The sequence below is a fragment of the Sturnira hondurensis genome, unplaced genomic scaffold, assembly GCF_014824575.4.
Source record: "Sturnira hondurensis isolate 20B ecotype Veracruz unplaced genomic scaffold, ASM1482457v3 Scaffold0013559, whole genome shotgun sequence".
NCBI classification, from domain to species: domain Eukaryota; kingdom Metazoa; phylum Chordata; class Mammalia; order Chiroptera; family Phyllostomidae; genus Sturnira; species Sturnira hondurensis.
In genome coordinates this window covers 3874360-3893043 of record NW_028086190.1, presented here as the reverse complement: position 1 = coordinate 3893043, position 18684 = coordinate 3874360, and the positions used below count along the sequence as shown (strand labels likewise).

Genomic DNA, 18684 nt, shown 5'->3' with positions numbered 1-18684 from the left:
AAGTCATTTCGACTTGCACAAAGGAAGTTTGTTCTTAAAGTTGCTTCTGCACCTGTTTTGTTGTTTTTGTATGTAATTTTAAAAAAGCTTTTCTGCTCAGCATCCTGTGAAGAAAATTGTGGAAAGCCTAATGACAGCCCAATATTTCACTCAGAGGGAGGAAAAAGGGAGAGCCTTTTAAGAACCAGATCGTGCAGGGAACATTCAGAAATGAACATCTTTATAGTCTTAGAGGACTCCATCACCCATTTTTTAAAAATAATTTATTTATTTATCTTTAGAGAGGAAGGGAAGGAGAAAGGAGAGAAATGTCAATGTATGGTTGCCTCCCGTGAGTCCCCCGCCAGGAACTGGCCTGCAACCCAGGCATGTGCCCTGACTAGGAATCGAACCGCGATCATGTGGTTCGCAGGCCCGCGCTCAGTCCACTGAGCTACACCAGCCTGGGCAGGACTCCATCACTCTTAATTAAATTGTTAGAGCCAATTAATTAAAAAAGGTGCTATGACTCCCTGTTTTCCTTCTATTCGATGTATACATCTCTTGCCGGTGAGGCCTGCATGTGGCCAAAGGACATTGCCTCCTGCCTGGGACATCACCAGAGCCTGGGGCATTACCACACCAAGAGTGAAGAAGCATCAAAATGCCTTTCCCTTTTCCTAAACCCACAATGCATGACGCATAGTGGAAGGATGGTCACAGCAAGATGGTAGGAAGTAAGCTCAGTTTGACTTTGGTAATGACTACAGACAAATTCACTTTCCTTTACCAAGAGCTACGACTGATGGCCTGTCTCTTGTGTCCAGGAAAAATTTTAGAGCAGCTTTGTGAGTTCTGTTACTTCACAAAATATGCTACTTCACAGTATATACCACCCTTTCTAACTATCAGTGTTCTCCTAAGTGCACACATCTTAATCAAAGTTTAGGAGTTTTAAAATTTTTTTATTTTGATGAAGGAGATCTTACCTTTCAAATATATCTTTGGATCATGGTTCCTGAGAGTGATTTGTGTTTGTGTGTTTGTGTTTTATGTGTGGTTTCTAGAATTTGCCTCTTTTTTAAAAAATCCTCACCCGAGGGTATTTTTAATTGATTTTAGAGAGAATGAAAACGTCGATCGGTTGCCTCCTATATGTGCCCTACCTGGGATCGAATCCACAATCTAGCTGTGTGCCCTGATGGGGAAATAGAACCCACAACCTTGTATGGGCTGATGCTCCAACCAACTCAGCCACCCAGCCAGGGCTCAAGTTTGCCTCTTTAAAGATTTGAAGAAGCTGTGTAACTTCTAAGGCACTCAGTTTTTCTAATTTATATACTAATGATCAGGGTGAATCCTCTGTGTCCTTTACCTGATGCAAGTGTATAAAACTACTTAACTATAACCACTGACTTGTTCTTAAATAGAACAGCCAGAACTGCAAGCCCCACAGTAACAATCCGGAGCTAGTTGAGAGACTTTTCTCAACTACGTCCTGTGTTAGGGTACTGTGGCAGGAGTCAGAAGGGTAGAGAAGAACAGGGTTTTTCTGCCTTCTAGATCTTACAATCTATTTGCAGATACAAACCATGTATGTATGATAGGTGAGAATGATTACAAAATTATGAGAGATGTAAAATATAAAATCGATGCAAAATGCAAACTGAACATTACTTGGGATATAATTATATGTTATTTTATTATTTGTTATTATTTTAGGATAATCAAATTAGATAGAATGCCTAGAATTTTGGAAACTGAGCTTAATGAAGAATGTGAAGTCAATTAAAAAAAGTACTTGCATTCTTCTTGGTGCTTTTCTGTTTAAAGGCTTAAATTTTTACCTAACTCTTGCTTGGATTCTGTTCCCTCTTTATGAGATATTATTTCCCTTATTCTCTTTCATGGATTTATAAGTTAATGTCCAACTAGCTGCCATGTGAAAGACATAAGGATTGTCACTTTAAATCGCATACTTGCTATAAGAGAATGCTATTTGGCCTTATTGCTAATTAGCTACATTGGTATTATTATTATTATTATTATTATTATTATTATTATTGATTTTAGAAAGAGAGAGAAACATCATTGTGAGAGAAAGACATCAACTGGTTGCCTCCTGTACACACCCCACCAGGGCTCAAACCTGCAACCTACTTACGTGCCCTGACCAGATTTGGAACCTGCTACTTTTTGGTGAAGGGACAATGCTCCAACCAACTGTGCAACTTGGTCAGGGTGACTACATTGGTCTTTTGAGTTGGATACCTTCCGTATGTCCCCCAGATAGTCTTTTGATATTTTTCTACCACACTTGTGCCCTAGTTGGCTACCCTATAAGTTGGCTACCCTGTTTGGGTCCAGTGGTGGGAGTGGGGAGCATGGGAGAAGATGGTTATGAGGAAAGAGAGTGAGGGTAGAGTGTTTGTTTCCCTGGCTCCCAGTCTCTTGGGTTTCTGTCTCTCACCAGGCAGATCTCTGTGCACAGCCCTTTCTGTCTCCTTGTCCATGGCTGCTCACTCCCCTTATCCCTGGAAGCTTAGGGTAATAACATCTCCCATCTTTGATTAGCTTTGGGGCACTGCACTATCCCTTTGGCTTTCCTTCAATTCTACACTTGCATTTGTGATTACTCTCTTTTAACTGTTCCTCAAAGTATTTAGTATGTGTTGCCATCAACCTACTGTGGAGACTCTAATTGGTCACCTTGCCAAGAAGGAAGGATATCAGAGTCTAACCCTCTGATGGTGAAGTGACATGTGTCTCTCTCATTTTTGAGTCTGGAACCAGTTCTTTTGTATGGATTACCTAAATTGTTTTGACATTCAAAAGTTTGCAACTTCTTGGATATTTGGTAAAATTCTCCCCTATTACTGGCTACTGCCCTGACTGGTGTGGCTTAGTTTGTTGGGTGTTGCCCCACAAAGCAAAAGATAGCCGGCTTGATTCTCAGTCAGGCACATGCCTGCATTGAAGTTTTGGTCCCTGGTTGGGGTGTGTGCAAGAGGCAACCACCAATGTTTCTCTTCCACATTTTTCTCTTCCTCTTCTCTCCCCACTTTTATCCTCTCTGAAGATAAATAAGTGATACATTTAAAATAAAAGTCAACTACTGACAGGAACTAAGGTAATCAGAAAAGCCTCAGATTGACTGCTCTATTTAAATATGATTTATGTCATAAATGGGTACGTGACATGTCAGGACGATCTCTTGGTTTGAGGAACACTGCCATTTCCCTGGTTACAGAAATCTCCTCCTAGGGCAAAGGCATGGTGGTGACTGTGGATATGCCATTCTGGGCTTTCAAAAGGCAAAATGCCTGTGTGTGTGTGTGTGTGTGTGTGTGCGTGTGTGTGTGTGCATACACAAAGTAATAGTGTATGGCAACTATGATAGGGAATAGGCAAGCATTGGTAAGACAGGTTAAACCTAGTTTAACATAAGTTGCTGGCAGTGGAGGAGGTAGGCCGTCATGTTTGGGATAAAACCAGAGGAGTAAAATAGATGGAAGAGTTGGAATACTTTGACAATATTGCCGTGAGGGTAAAAAATATTCAGATGAAATACCCGGGACTATGGGTCTACCATTCCATCTATCAGGAAGAGGAAACTAAAATATAGCCAAGAAGGCTAAAAAAGTAGTGTGTTTTCTTACTCTGGTCATATGTTAAAACAAAGAGCTTGAAACAATGCAACCCTGTGTATTCGATGAGCTGAACTCCTTAAGGAATTTGGGACTTGTATCTCAAAGTGCAACCCCTGAGAGAAAAAAGACATCTAGTAAGAAGGACTCCTGGTGGCTAACTGAACTCTAATTTTTTTATCTTCACCTGAAGGTTTTTTTTCATGTTTTTAGAGAGAGAGGAAGAGAGAGAGAGAGAGAGAGAGAGAGAGAGAGAGATGTGAGAGAGAAACATCAATTGGTTGCTCCCCTACTCACTCAGACTGGGGATTGAACCTTAAACCTAGGTATACGCCTTGACTAGGAATCAAACTGCAATCTTTCAGTTATAGGATAATGCTCCAACCAATTGAGTCACACTAGCCAGGGCTGGGTTCTAATTTTTAAATACAGAGCCTAGCAGTCATTTCTATACAGGAATTTCTCACACAAACTGCACTGCACAGAGAAGCCTGTGCTGGGCTGCCAGTCTCTGCTCTGAATTGGTTGCCTCTGAGCTGAATTTCTTACTTCTGCACTGAACTGCCTGCTTGTCTGCACTGTATTTCTGCCGTCTGACCTAGCCCTTATAAACAAACTCCTGGAATCCTATTTCATCTGATAGGACTGAGGCTTTCCTCATCCAATTGGAGCTTCATTGCTTCAGCCAATCAGAGCAGCTCTATTTTGACCCATCAGAAAAGTTCTTTTGGGACCAATCAAATTGTGAGATTTGGAGTGCTCATTTGCATGAAGACAGACCAATCAGGGACAGGGTCAAAGACTGCTATCCATATTAGCCGGTTTTCTGTTGGCTCAGTGAGCTCACTTTCCCTTTCCACAGAAAACCGAAGGCTTTCTCTTCTAGGCTGAGCTGACACACCAAGGTAGTGGATTTCGGAGAAGAGCTTTCTAGCCAAAGAGGGCCCTGGCCCCAGGGTTGCCTCACAACTGCGCTGTTTTCACATTTGACCTGTTTTATACTGAATAAAGTTTCTTTCTTCACTGCACCCCAGATTGGGGATTCCTGTTTGCACTGAATTGGTGCCAAAGACCATCAGTTGACAAAACTTTGCGGAATTAAGTGAATTGATAGAATTTACTCAAACCTGAAGCACACAGGATATATATATCTATATATTTTTTCCAGAACAAGACCTGCACTGGGAGTTAGTTTCAATGGAGATAATTTTAGAAAAGGCTATAATCAGAAAAAAACAGTTATTTAAACAGTTTTGGATTTCAATATAATTGTTGAAGATGAAAATAGAAAATGAAATTCTGTTGTCATCTCACTGTATAGTCATTATTTTTGAACTGTGTGAAAACCACATGGGGCAGCTGGAATAGATGATGTCAACCTTGGATGCCTATGATCTTGACCTAGAGCATTCTTAGGACTGATCAGGGGAATCAGTAGTTGCCAAGAATCACTCAAACAAAATTGCAATATTTGTTAGAACAAAACAATTTTCTTGGTTTACTTTGACTATGTTGGGAAAGGTCATTATGAAGACATGATCCCCGGTCTGACCCACGATATGGACCCAGGCAATTGGAGGCTCCACACTCCCTCCTCTGTGCTTGGAAAGTGTGCTCAGCCTGCCTTTCCTGACTGAGAAGCTGCCCAAGAACACATGTTTGAGACAGTAATGTGGTCATGAGACCATGTGGACAGGGGGCCTGATTGAACCCTGTTAAGGCCTCTATATAAGCTTTTAAGATTTGGCTGTTGGGTGCAGAAAATTACTGATCCTTCTGCTGCCTAAGACAAGCCTCCTAAGTAAATTCCCTTATTAAACCTGGCACCTACCAATGTGGAGGAGTCTGCCCTTTTTGGGGGACGCTCCCTGCCTTCCTACCATACAAGGGTAGTTCAGGATTACATCCGGGAAACACCTTCTCAGGTTTGTGAATCAACAAACTAACTCCTATAAGTGTGATTGGTTCACACTAGACTGACATAGTAAGTTTGCTGCTGATTCAAGAATCATGTTGCCATATTCTAGCTTGTGGGATTCTTTTCAGTGTTAAAGGAATGGGGAGCAGGCTATTCTGTATTTAAATTTCTGGGATATGGCAAAACCCTAAAAATTGAGAAATTTCAAATAATTTAAAACAAATTTATAGTATTTAAAGACTTACCAATACTTAATGGTGGTTTCAAATGTAATAATTAAATTCTGCTGATCGAATAAAAGTTATACCAAATTGGTAAAGATATAAACATGCTTTCAAATTCAGCATTCTTTCTGAAAACAAAGAAACATAAGGGCCAAGAAACTCTTAATACATTTTTCCTCTTTTAAACAGAAGTTAGAAATACATTTTAAAAATTAAAGTGATAGTTGTGATTTAAATACCTCATTAATGTGTACATTTCCCCCAGTATTTCAAATCTACAATGATGATATGGAGGGAATTATGTGTTTTTATATTCTAATACTTCATCCTCAGCAGACTTTATTATGTATATCTGCAGAACAGACATAATCACTTTTAAATGTTTAAAAATAATTGATTACTTTGCACATTTTATTAAGGTAGTATCACAGATTTTTAACTTATCATCCTGAGTTACACATGTTAATATTCAATGTTTCACACATTTCTGTCATTTCAGAAAATAACTAATATGTGAAACAACTCTACGTACACTTGTGAAAAAGTGCAAGTTTGTGTTCTTAAAAATTGTCTTCCAATAAAGAACAGTTACAACTCAACAACAAAAAGGCAGAAACAACCCCAATAAAAAAATGAGCAAAGAACTTAAATAGACATGTCTCCAAAGAAGATAAACAGATGTCCAAGTATGTGAAAAGATGATCATTAGAGAAATGCAAACCAAAACTATGAGGAGATATCATTTCACACCCACTAGTATGGCCATGAAGAGAACAAATTTTTCTTTTCTTTAAAAAAGGAAAACAAGTGTTCATGAGGATGCAGAGCAATTTGAATTTTATATATTGTTGGGGGGAATGCAAAGTTGTGCAGCCACTGTAGAGAGCAGTTTGGTGGTTCCTCAATACCTTAAACATAAAATTACCATATGACCCAGCAGTTCCACTCCTAGGTATATGCACAAAATAATTGAAAATAAGTGTTCAAAAATAGATTACAAGTGAATGTTCATAGCAGTTCTATTCACAATAGGAAAAAGTGGAATCATCCTAACTGCTCATCAATGGATGAACTGAAAAACAAATTGTGATGTACCCATACAACGGAATATTATTTACTATAAGAAAGAATGAAGTACTGATACATGCTACAACATGGATGAAGCTTGGAAATATTCTTCTAAGTGAAAGAAGCCAGACATAGAAGACTATGTATGTATTGCACGGTTTTATTTATTTGAGATAGAATAGTCTAATCCATACAGATAGAAAGCAGATTGGTGATTATCTTGAGCGTGATTATCTTGAGCCTGTGGGTTGAGGGGTTAGAATGGGGAGTGACCGTTTAATGGGTATGGGGTTTTAGTTGGAGGTGGTGAGAATGTTCTGGAACTAGTTGTAATGGTTGCCTAACATTGTGAATGTACTTAATGACTCTGAGTTGTTCTTTATTTTCACTTGCTTTACAATAAATGGTAAATTTCATGTTATGTGTACTTTTCCACAATAAAAAGAAAGTTAAAAAATTCTCTACCTAGCTATAGATCCAGGATAGTAACCTTTTTTGAGTCAAATATGTTTATTTATCCAGTGCACATAACAGTTTTCATTGCTTTTCAAAAGAATCTTCCTACAATCAGATGCCATGGTGCACTTTTGAGTGAATAACAAATAGCCATTTAAAATGTGCACTCATATTGATTTGTGCCAAACATGTGAATCTTCAGCTTAGTGAAATATTATTACATGCTATCAGACCTAATGCTGTATTTCAAGTGACAGATATCAAGTAAGGGTAGGGATCACACGCACACATTTTAGAGTTAAGCAGATTGATATCCTAGAGTTTCTAATACCAGATGTGAGACTTCAGGCAAGGACCAACAACCTCTTGAGTCTCACTAGTAAAATGGGAATAATATCTATTTTACTGTGATATTGTAAGAATTGATTAAGCATGTATATGAACAGTGTTTAGTCATGGACTCAGCATATAGTAACAGTTCGATATGTCAGTGACTTCTTTTAAAACAGGCTTGTATGTGCTTTTTCTAATGTAATCCTTTTATAAATGTTGTGAGGTATTCATTCACCTTCAGTGGGATGAAAGCTCACTCTCTTGCCTTCTAAAATCGGAAGTGTTTTTTTAATGCTAAGTAGATTCTGCTACAGAACTGTAATTTTGATTAAATGGAGAGGTCATTAGTTAAAGCACTTAGCTCCCTACTTCCACAGTTTTCTTCTCCCCATCCCAGTTCTCCAATATTCTAGAACCCTTCCCCCTCCCCCCTCCCCCCCCAGAAAAGAGCAGATCTAGCGTTTGGTGCAACTCTGTTGCTGGCTCTATGTGCATCTCCTTACTAAACTTGTCACTAGAGAATGTGTTACAATGACAGAGAAAGAGAATGCAGAGAAAGAGAATGTTGTGGACTGTTCAAAGTTTATAAAGAAAGATAGCGGGAAGACAAATTTTTAAAAAGCACGAAGAATAAAGAAAGCTGGTCTTATTTCATAAACCCTACATCAGCTTAACTGATTTCAAATTATTCAAAGGACCCAAACTATCAGGCAATGTAGGTCACGCTCACTCTGATATTCTGCCAACACATAAAGAAGCTGACAAAAATTCAAAGGAAATCATGATTCTTGCTAAACAAAAGACAAAGGGTATGTAAATATCATAATTCAAATGGGAAACCTGCCCGATAGTCCCAGCTCAGCACAAGGCTTTCTACATCTCCTTGACATCAGTCAGCGGGATGTCAGCTGTACATAAAGTGGTTTTGCTAAGGGATGTGAGGAAAGCACGTGTGTAAAACTTACTCCTGATCCTCAAGGAACTTACAGCCCTGCTGGAAAGATTAGCTGTGTAGCTAACACTCCAGGGCGGCCAGTGAAACAAGACAGACGAGTTGGCAGGGGCCTTGAAGGCAAAGAGTTCATAGTTAGGCACCATTTGGAGGTAGGGGCTAGGCAAGGAAGACATTAAGATGGGAGACGTTAGCTAGACTGTACTGTTGGGTAGGCTTTTTGATGGGTGGGCAGGTACGACGACGTTGAGGGCAGCAGGCTCCGGCAAGACACGCCAGGGGTGCCGCACGGGGAGGGCTTGCCTAACCTCTTGGGACGTGGCGCATGCGCAATTCAAAACTCACGCCGGGCTCTGGGCTCGTGGGAAGTCCTCCAGGACCTGCGGGCGCGAGACCCCGCGCGCCACGGCGGGAAAGGGCTCGCGCATGCGTAGTTTGGAGCTCAGGCTCGCAGGGATGGGGTAGGGGAGGTGGGGTTTCCAAGAGGCAACTTGACCCGTTAGCAGCCACAGCCATGACAGCGCGCCCGTCGCCCTCAACGCTCCCTCGGCCCTCTGCCCGACTTTCTGGGCGCGGGTCCTCACGTGTTGGGCGGGGAGCTGTGCTACACGCAGTGAGCAGCGAGGCCTCGGGTCTGGCTGGCGCAGCGGGGGAGGGCGTTGTGGACAAAAGCAATATATCCAGGCGGGGCGGAAAAGAGTTAGGGGGCCGGGGAGGGCTAGAGGGGGCAGCTCAGGCTCCCCTTCTCAGCGCGCCCAAGGGGTCCGAGCGGCTAGAGGGCATCTCGGTAGAGGAGGCAATGGTGACCCGGACGCAGCTGCTGGAGGAAGAGCTGAGCAGCCTAAAGGAGGAGCTGGCCCTGTGTCAGGTATCGAGGACTCCTGTCCCGGGCCTTTCCTCTCCGCAGCGGGGCCGGGGCCTGTAGGGAGGCGCGACCCTCTTCCTCTGCCTTTGGCTGCGGAGCGGCGCGGGTTGGGGACTCAGCCGCCCCGCCCGGCGGCGCTCCTTCCCGGCTCCCACACCCTGCGCTTCCCGTTTTCGGTTCTGGAGGAATGGAGTCGCCTGGCTGTCCTGCCGCTGCCCCTCTCTGGACACCGGCCAGGCAGAGTTCCTCTGGGTTCCCCGGGTTTGGGTTTCTTCATTTGAATACCACCAGAAGGAGCAGTCGCACCCTGCACCCCAGCTCCCAGTCCCCAGTTCTCCGTTGTAACCGTAGTGATGATACTCGGTGCAGCAGGAGTGGAGTGCAGAGGACCAGTTGAAGTGTTGACTAGGAAAGTTTAAACACTTTTATTAAAATAAAACCCACCGATAAAGGAGACTTTAATTTTCAGAGCCACTGTTGTCCTTGTTCTTAAGTCAAGTTAAGTTGTAAACACAGACCAATAATTTTTAGGGAGCCTTGGTCCTGGAACTTTAACACAAACTAGATGATACTTACTAACCAGCCATACTAATTCCATAGTCCTTGAGTGAGACATTTCATTTTCATGTCATTTACCGGATCAGTTGCGTTAACATCACTTTCCTGTGATTTGTAGAGTTTGTGTGTAACGGAGATAGCTCCACTGTACCCATGTTCAGAGAGATTTGATTTCCCTTTATTTTTTCATTCTTACCATTCCTCTGTGATTTAACCAGAAACTTTAGACAGGATTGCGTAATTAAATGTTGAAGTTCACTCAGTAGTAGAAATATGAGTCACAGTCTTCAGGATAGAACCAATTAGGAACTGTGTAACACCAAGGTATCTTTATGAGTAGTATCAGTTTAGATTAATAAAAATTCATGAAATTCATTCTCTTAGAATTTGTTCTAGTTGATTATTTTGCTCCTTTTGGAGGTCCTTGCTGACTGAGTCAAGGCTTTAAAAACAGGAAAATTTGTTGAAATCGAATATTCTTTCTTAAACAGGTGGGTTGTTAGGTGGCTACCCCCTTTTTCTGTTTTCCCTGTTTCCTTTCCCATTTTCTGTTCCTCAGTGGTTAAGGACCAAAGAGGTAAATAGAAGATACTAATGAACATGTTATCTGCACACCTCACCCTTGGGTAGTTAGTTTAAAGGTAGGAAACCATGATAAAAGCCTTTGTTACTTTGTCAGTCCTAAGATTCTGTTTGCCCATATATCTACTACACTCTTTCTTCTAGACCCCTCACTGTATATTTCCCATTATTGTGCCCTTAGTGGCTAAGGAACTAAGATATTTGCTTTTTATTACTGACTTAATTAAGAAAATCACTTTGTCCAAACAGCCCAATCACCACCTCCCGACCCGTAAATTCATTCACTACTATATTCTTTTAAAAATGTGGCTTCAAACATGGTGCTGGCCTTTGTGACCTTGGAGCTATATGAACTAGGAAGATGAATGAAATATTCTAGGCAGTGTAAGAATGGAGATGGCCATAATTAGCCTAGAAAAATGGAACTTGAGATTTTTGTTATATTGACACTATTAGATAATAATAAGCATTCCAGTAATGTGAGACAAGATTGATAGTGTCCCATACCATTAAACTTCAGTCAAACCATCCTTCTGCTCTTCGGGAAACACGAGAAACAAGAATAAATTCCAAATTGTTTTGTGAAAAGGTATTGAAGTAATTAAATGTCCACTTTTTTTTTAACGTGCTCTTCCACTTAGCTAGAAATCACACTACCCAAGAATATGCAGTATTTACCCTATATTTTTAAAATCTTCCCAAAATTGTAACCCAAAATAAGAAATTCATTTTACATTTCAACCTAATAAATATACAAAACATATGTACATGTAATTTCAGAAAGATGATTTACTCTGTATAATTAACTCATATTTTCTTTTAAATTCTGTTTCTTTAGAAAATGCAGCTCAGACTGACTAAATTTCACAACGTAGTAATGGGTCAAATATACAGTTTTGGGAAAAGAACTTTGCTAATTAGTCTTTGGTTATAATTAAAGTTTCATTTAAGTTAGTTGTTTTTTTCCACATTCAACTTACAGGAGTTGAATTATATGTACTTGGAGAAATAGGAAAGTTGAGTGATTCCTTGTACCAGTCCTCTCCATGGAATGACTCAGAATAAGCATGTATAAGAAAATAATCTCAGTTCCAAGTGTTTTTCTAAATATGAGAATCTTATCCTACTGTATGTGATTGTATATTTAATTAAAACTTTTTTTCATATGGCTCCAGATTAGCAAGCACTGTATGCATAATGCTTAGTTGAAGAAAGCATGATTAATTACAGTGTGGTAGAAAGGCTGTCTGTAGTGGACTTACTGAAGATAGGATGTTAGCTTCCAAATGTAGTTTTTTCCTAAGAAATGTTCAATGATGCTCCAAAGGGTAGATTTAAGTCCATGCCATTTATGTGTTATTCATTGATTTAGAACCAAAACTTCACCATACTCTTAATTTCGATTGTATATTTCAAGAGTGTGTTCTGTTACCCTGGCCAGTGCGGCTCAATTGGTTGGAGTTTTGTTCTGTAACTGAAGTTGATGGGTTCAGTTCCCAGTCAGAGCACATACCTAGGTTGTGGTCTCGATCCCTGGTGTAGGTGTGTCCTGGAACAAGTAATTGATGCTTCTTCCTTGTATTGATGTTTCTCTTCCTTTCTCTCTCTCTAAAAGCAATGAAAAAATAGTCCTTAGATGAGGATAATAAAAAAAGGTGTTTTCTTTGTGATAAAGGATGATGTGGGTATGTGTATGTATACATTTATCACCCCTTATAGAGTATCAGATGAGAAAAAGTATGTAATATATATGTATATATAAATATTTATCTCCACATATGTGTAAATATATCTCAAAGCTTATTTCCTTTTTTTAGTAGCAATCAAAAATATTAATGCTATAAACCAGTTTCAGGTAAAAAATTACTTAGGGCATTTAAATGAAATATATACTCATTCCAACTTTAATGATGAAACTTAACTTTCATAGCAGCATGTGATGTTGGAATTAAGAGTATCTGATGAGAGAACTCATGTAGTTATATTTTTTATTAGATATTTATCTATGTTGTGAATTTGTTCAGTCATTCACAAAGAAGAAATTGAAAACGTTATATAATTAGAATCTTTTTCATTGTTAGTATCTGTAATCTAGTAGGTAAATATTTTTGTGCAAGTATTATTTATAGTAATAATTTGAGTGGCTACTGTATGCTATACTTTATAATTAAACTTTTATTGTTCTCCCTGAGTTCTGATCAGCAAATTATTTAAATATAGGAAATAGATTTTATATATTTGTTGAATTAATTCCTCCAGTGAAGTCATTTGGGGCCCTATTATGTTGCCAGACACTAACTTAGGTGCTGGGAGAGTAGATACCCAGTGAAAAAGACAGCTTGGATGTTTGTGAAGTGGATATTTGTTTCCATGCTAGCTGATAAGTAAAAGTCAAAACTAATCCACTACTAACATAATGTAGGCCCAAATCCCTTAGCATTAGTCAGCTCATTCATAGGCTAAATTTAATAAACTTAGGCTAAGTTTATAAAACACTGTGAGAAAGAGTAGGATTTTTTAATTTAAATTTTAAATTATTTGATTCTGTGTAGAAGTTTTGTAGTAATAATAAAGAAATTTTATGAGTAATTTTTAAAGGTTTTTATTTTTAATTTTTTAAAAAGAACATAATGTTCAAAGGAAGGGAAAATAATAAAGATGATATTATTGGTAATGGTTAGTTTTTTTGTTTTAATGTCTGGAATAGTTTCGAAACTAGTTTTGTGTTTGCTGGGGTCTTTATTTCTCTTTGTGTATGAAAGGAGGTCTTTTTAGTACTGAGAGGCATAATCCACATTGAAGATGACGTAGCATTTAAATACCTAAGAAACTCACAAAGACTAATACAGGCACTAGCCCCACAATCCATTCATAGCATTTTATTGTTCACAATAGAACCTTTTTTCTCTAAATTGGGTATCACTTATATATTTGAGTATTTTTAGGTGACAAAGAAAACCTGAATACTGTTGCTGACCATAAATGAAAGAAAGAAATTAATAATGAAACTTCAAAGAAATTTGGAAACTAGCAGGTTTTTCTGAAATGACTTTGGGGTATAAATTGTAAACAATAAAGTGTTTTGGAGGACTCTTATCTTCTGGAAGAGGCTTTTTCCTCTGGCATCTATAATAAAAACAGCTTAAGGAGAATTTATTATTTCTTTTTGTTGGGGGTTGAAAAAGAGATGTCAAATAACCATGCAACAATAAAAAAAAAAGATAAGGTACAAGGGTTTTTTAATCAGTCATTTATTAATTTATTGTAATTTTCACTGCTAGAGCTAAATCCTTTATTAGTAAGTCATACTTATTGAAGCTGAAGTAACTCCATTATTTTATAAATGTTGAAAACTTTTTTACATTTTTATTTATATTAATCTTTTTTGCTTGGTATTTTAGGTAGAAAAGTTGAGATGAAAATACATGTCAATCTTTGGTATTTTATTTGGAAGCAAACTATAAGATAAATTTATAGATAATGCTAGTTTCAAGAGATTATGTTTTTTTTAATAAAGAGATTAGAGCATATAAAGTTGTAGTAGCATACTTTTTCCTTTCAAGCAAGTTATGAATGTGTATTTATGGGCTGGGCAAAAGTAGGTTTACAGTTGTTTGTGTGGAAGATAATATAATAATTAATGAACAATACAAGAATAAACTGTTTCTTGCACTTGCAATTCTAAACTTACTTTTGCCCACCCCTGTATTGACGTTTCTTGTCTTTAACCCAAGTGTTGAATTCTTGCTTTTAAAAGGGTAAAGCAGGATGTGTAAAAATTGTTAGATAGTACTCATGCTATCAAAAACATATAACAAACAAAATCGAATAAAGATTTGAGCATTAAAAAATGAAAACATAAAGTTTTAGAAATAAGTATAGGTAAATATATTTCTAATATTGGAGTAGAGAGGGCCTTCTAATTGGTACATAAAATTCACAAGTTAGAGTAGAAAAGATGGATAAATTTGAATATATGAAGTTTATAACTATCTTTTCTTCTCAAAGAATTCATCATAAATCTAAATAAGCAACAACATACTGGGAAAAATATGACAGAATTGGTAGATATAAATCTAATTTTTAAATTTCTAACAACACTTCTTATATTTTATTGGCAGAACATAGTTACATAGCCCACAGGCAAGAGAGGCCAGTCCTTTGGGCAGGAAAGAGCCAAAATGTTTTCTGTTACTAATGAGGGGGAGAATGGATGATGGAGAGTTTTACAAATAGAGATAAACACAAGTAAATACATACAATCAAATATATTTTTAAATGTGCTATGAAAAAATTAAACAGGGAAAAGGGTTATTGGTGGCTATAAATATAATGGAGAATAATCTACATGAAGATCTGGTAGATAGTACATGTACAAAGGCCTTGGTACAGGTGGAGCAAGAAAGTCATTGTGAACAAGGAGGAGAGTGTTAGATGAGGTCAGACAGGTATGTATGGGGCCAGACAATGGGGGGTCTTGTAGTCTTGGGAAAGAGTTTGGATTCTTTCCCTAATTGACAGGAACCCATTGGAGGATTTTGAGTTGTAAAGAGGCTAGGGTACCATTGTGGAGAACTAGGCAAGAGATGGATTTGATCTGGATGAAGGTGATAGTGATGGAGGAGTTGAGAAGTGGTTAGAATTGGGATACATTTTGCAGGTAAGGCTGTAGGATTTACTGATGGTCTGGATGTGAAACGTGAGGAAAAGAGAGCAACCCAGATTGATTCCTAGGTTTTAGGCTTTTAAACAAATGAGTAGGTGGTGTCATATTCTGAGTCATAGAGGTGCAGATTTTTGAAAGCATAGGAAATCAAACATTTTATTTTGGGTCAATTAAATTTGAGCTTCCTCATAGGTATTCAATTATTGAATAGGCATTTGGCGATTCCATTCTGCATCTAGGGATGGAGAAGACAGCTAGAGAAAGATGGGGGAATCATCAGTGTAGAGTCGATATGTAAAATACAAAGCCATGGGAGTAAGTGAGGTCATCAGGGCATTGGTTTTCAATGCTGTGTGCATAGAATTACTTCAGGAGCCTTTTTTTTTTGAGATTTTATTTACCATATTTAGTTTTAGAGAGAGGAGGGAGGCATAAGGAGCAGGGGAGAAATGTTGATATGCAAAAGATAGATCGATGGATTGCCTCCTGCAGGCCCCCAACTGGGGACCTGGCTTGAAACCCAGGCAGATTCCCTGACCAGGAATGAACCATTGACCTTCGACCTTCCATCTTCAGCCTTGAAGGCCAGTGCTCAGTTGGCTGAACCAGACCAGTCAGGGCATCTCAGAAGCTTTTAAAAAGTACTTGAACCTTACCTGAGACCAGTGAAATCAGAATCTCTAGATAGTCATTGTTAAAAAAACAAAAGAAAACAGAAAGCTCCCCAAAAGTGATTCCTAACCGTCAACCAGTGTTGGACTGAACCTGTTTATTATCTATTTGGATTAGGCTATATAGAGGACCTTGAAAGTGATTTTAGCATAATAGTGGGGAGGGAAATCTGACTGGAGGAGATTGTAGAGTGAATGAGAGGGAAAGAAGTGAAAACAGTGATTATAAGCAGTTCTAGATCAAGGAATTTTGCTGAAAAGGGAGATGAAAACAGAGCAATAGCTAGAGGACAGCTTCCATGTGCAGTGAATTTACCTTGATATTCAGCATTTCAGTGTTTATACCCTAAAATGTGAAGGGTAGAAATAGTAAAAGTGAATGTCGGTTACCAGTATAAGAACTTTTTCAAATAAAGCTTTCTTGCTATATTTTTAAGAATCTACTTTATAGTTATAGTACTAACAACCATGTAATTTTTTTGTTTTTAATTGAATGCCATATATTGTCTTCTCTGTTATAGCTACAGAGCAAGTGCATTTACAATGTCTTTTATCTCTTTAAGGCTGATAAAGAATTTGTATGGTCTTTGTGGAAACGTCTCCAGGTGACAAACCCAGATCTCACAGGAACAGTCAGTTTGGTTGTGGAAAGGTAAGCTCCCAAATTATTTTTTCATGAGTATTTGGTTTGTTGAATTTGTTTCTCTTCATTATTAAAATTAAAACTTGGCCCTAGTCCCTTAATTCATTGATTTTTCAATCTTCTTCATTTCATGGCACAAGTAAACTAATAACTAAAATCTATGGCACACCAAAAAATATGTTTTTTTGCCAATCTAGCCAAAAAAATAGGTATAATTTTGATTCATCCATCCAGGATGGCTATTGTGTTGACTGTTGTCATTAAAAATGTTATTAAATCCTCACCTGAGGATATGTTTGATTTGAGAGAAAGAGAGACACTAATGTCGATGTTAGAAATAAGCATTGACTAGCTGCCTCTTGTCTGCACCTTGACTGGAGATCAAACCTGCAACCTAGATATGTGCCCTGACCGGGGATCAAACCCACAACCTTTAGGTATATGGGACGACTCTCCAACCACTGAGCCACGTGGCCAGAGAAGTTGTCATTTTTTTATTTGACAGTCTAAGGGAGAAGAGATCAGTGTCCCTGACCAAATAGTCAGGTATTGCATGTTTTAAAAATTCTTATGGCACACCAGTGTCCCTTTTGCAGCACATTGGTTGAAAATCACTACCCTAAAGAGATGTATTTAATTTCCAAATGAATATGGAATATGATAAAAATTATTGGATTTATTTCAAGGAATGCCAATTTACCAGGTAATATAGATAAATAAATCACATCTGCTTCACATTCTGACATAATCGGGAAGCTTGCAGGTAATAGGAAAAACTGTGACTTAGACACTGTGTGTGTGTTTGTGTTAAGCTATTACAGCACAACTTTAAAAATTGGATTAAGTCCCTGTTGTTTGGCTTGTTACTCTGAGATTGCCATGTTGGCAACTTCCTAGACATGGCTCAGTTTTCCCCCAAGATAGTTGCAGTATTTATTTGAAAGCATGGAATGACCTTGCTAGAGTAGAGTAAGTGTTCTGGAATTGGTTGAAGGATTTTACTTTACACTCTATCATCCTGTGCGTGGTACTCAGTCATTTAACCATAGACTATTGGGCCTCCCCTCGGTCATTAGAAACAGTGGAGTGATGTTAGGTACTCCTTATCAAATTATTTGGTATATAGTAGTCCTCTGACACTTAAAGCAGCAATGAAAATACTTGTTTACCCATAAAATAGATTTCAGTACATTTCATAAATGAGAAGCTATGCATATGGATGTATTTTCCTTTGTCTTTATTGGAATCATGATTATGTAACCTGAATAGAATTTTTGTTAACTTGAACTGAATTCACCTTTGGAGTTTCTTGCCCTGGGATCATTCCAGTAATGTTGGAATTTGACTTTTAAAAATCTTAGGTATATATATGATTTATACCTATGTTTAAGTTTACTATCCTTGATTATTGTAAACTCTTAAAATAGTACAATCAGTTTCTCCTCATGTTGCTTATATTCTAATCCATTTTTTTACTTTTGATAATCAGAATTAAGTCTTTTGTTGAAGTGCCCTTGTAACTTCCTCAGTCATCCTTGAGATAAGATGTGATCACACTCTGTGTACTCTTTTTTTTTAGCAGATGAGGTCTAGGAGTCTTTTTAAAATAAGCTTTCCAGGTAATTCTGTTGTAGTTCATAAATCACACTATGAGATATTGGAATTTGAGTTGACTTTTGAAATTAGAAACTTACAAGTGGCATTTATAATTTTATAATTATGTGACTATGTTTAAAAAATTATTTTATTGTTGTTTAAGTACAATTGTCTGCATTTGTCCCCCACCACTCCCCCCAGCCCCAGCCATCCTTACCTCCCTTTCTTGCTTCCACCCCCCCCCCTTGGTTTGGTAGGGTAATAATATGGGTGTGATAATTTATAGTTTTAATTTGAACATTTCACCTAAAATGTCATATGGTGTGCTTGAGTGTGATGTTGTTATGTTACAGAATTACATGCTTATGATTTTGTAGTAAAAGATTTTGTAATAAAAAAGGGGCATTATTTGTGCTGGACCCTATATGTATGTCTTGGTCTTCCTTGAAAATATTTTTTACCTCTGAAATTTCTAATCTCCCTTCTTTTCTGCTTTTTTTTTTTTTAGTCATAAAGAATGTCTGTG

General features: G+C 38.1%; 1 protein-coding gene across 1 annotated transcript in view; it reads left to right on the top strand.

Moving 5' to 3' along the window:
• Positions 1–9017: 9017 nt before the first annotated feature.
• The window catches only part of CNTLN (centlein), a 289299-nt gene continuing 279632 nt past the window's right edge, over positions 9018–18684 (top strand). The window contains exons 1-2 of the mRNA XM_037061920.1: positions 9018–9445; positions 16483–16571. Of these exons, the coding sequence (XP_036917815.1) occupies positions 9092–9445; positions 16483–16571 (443 nt within the window). The 5' untranslated portion in view covers positions 9018–9091. The remainder of the gene's footprint in view (positions 9446–16482; positions 16572–18684) is intronic.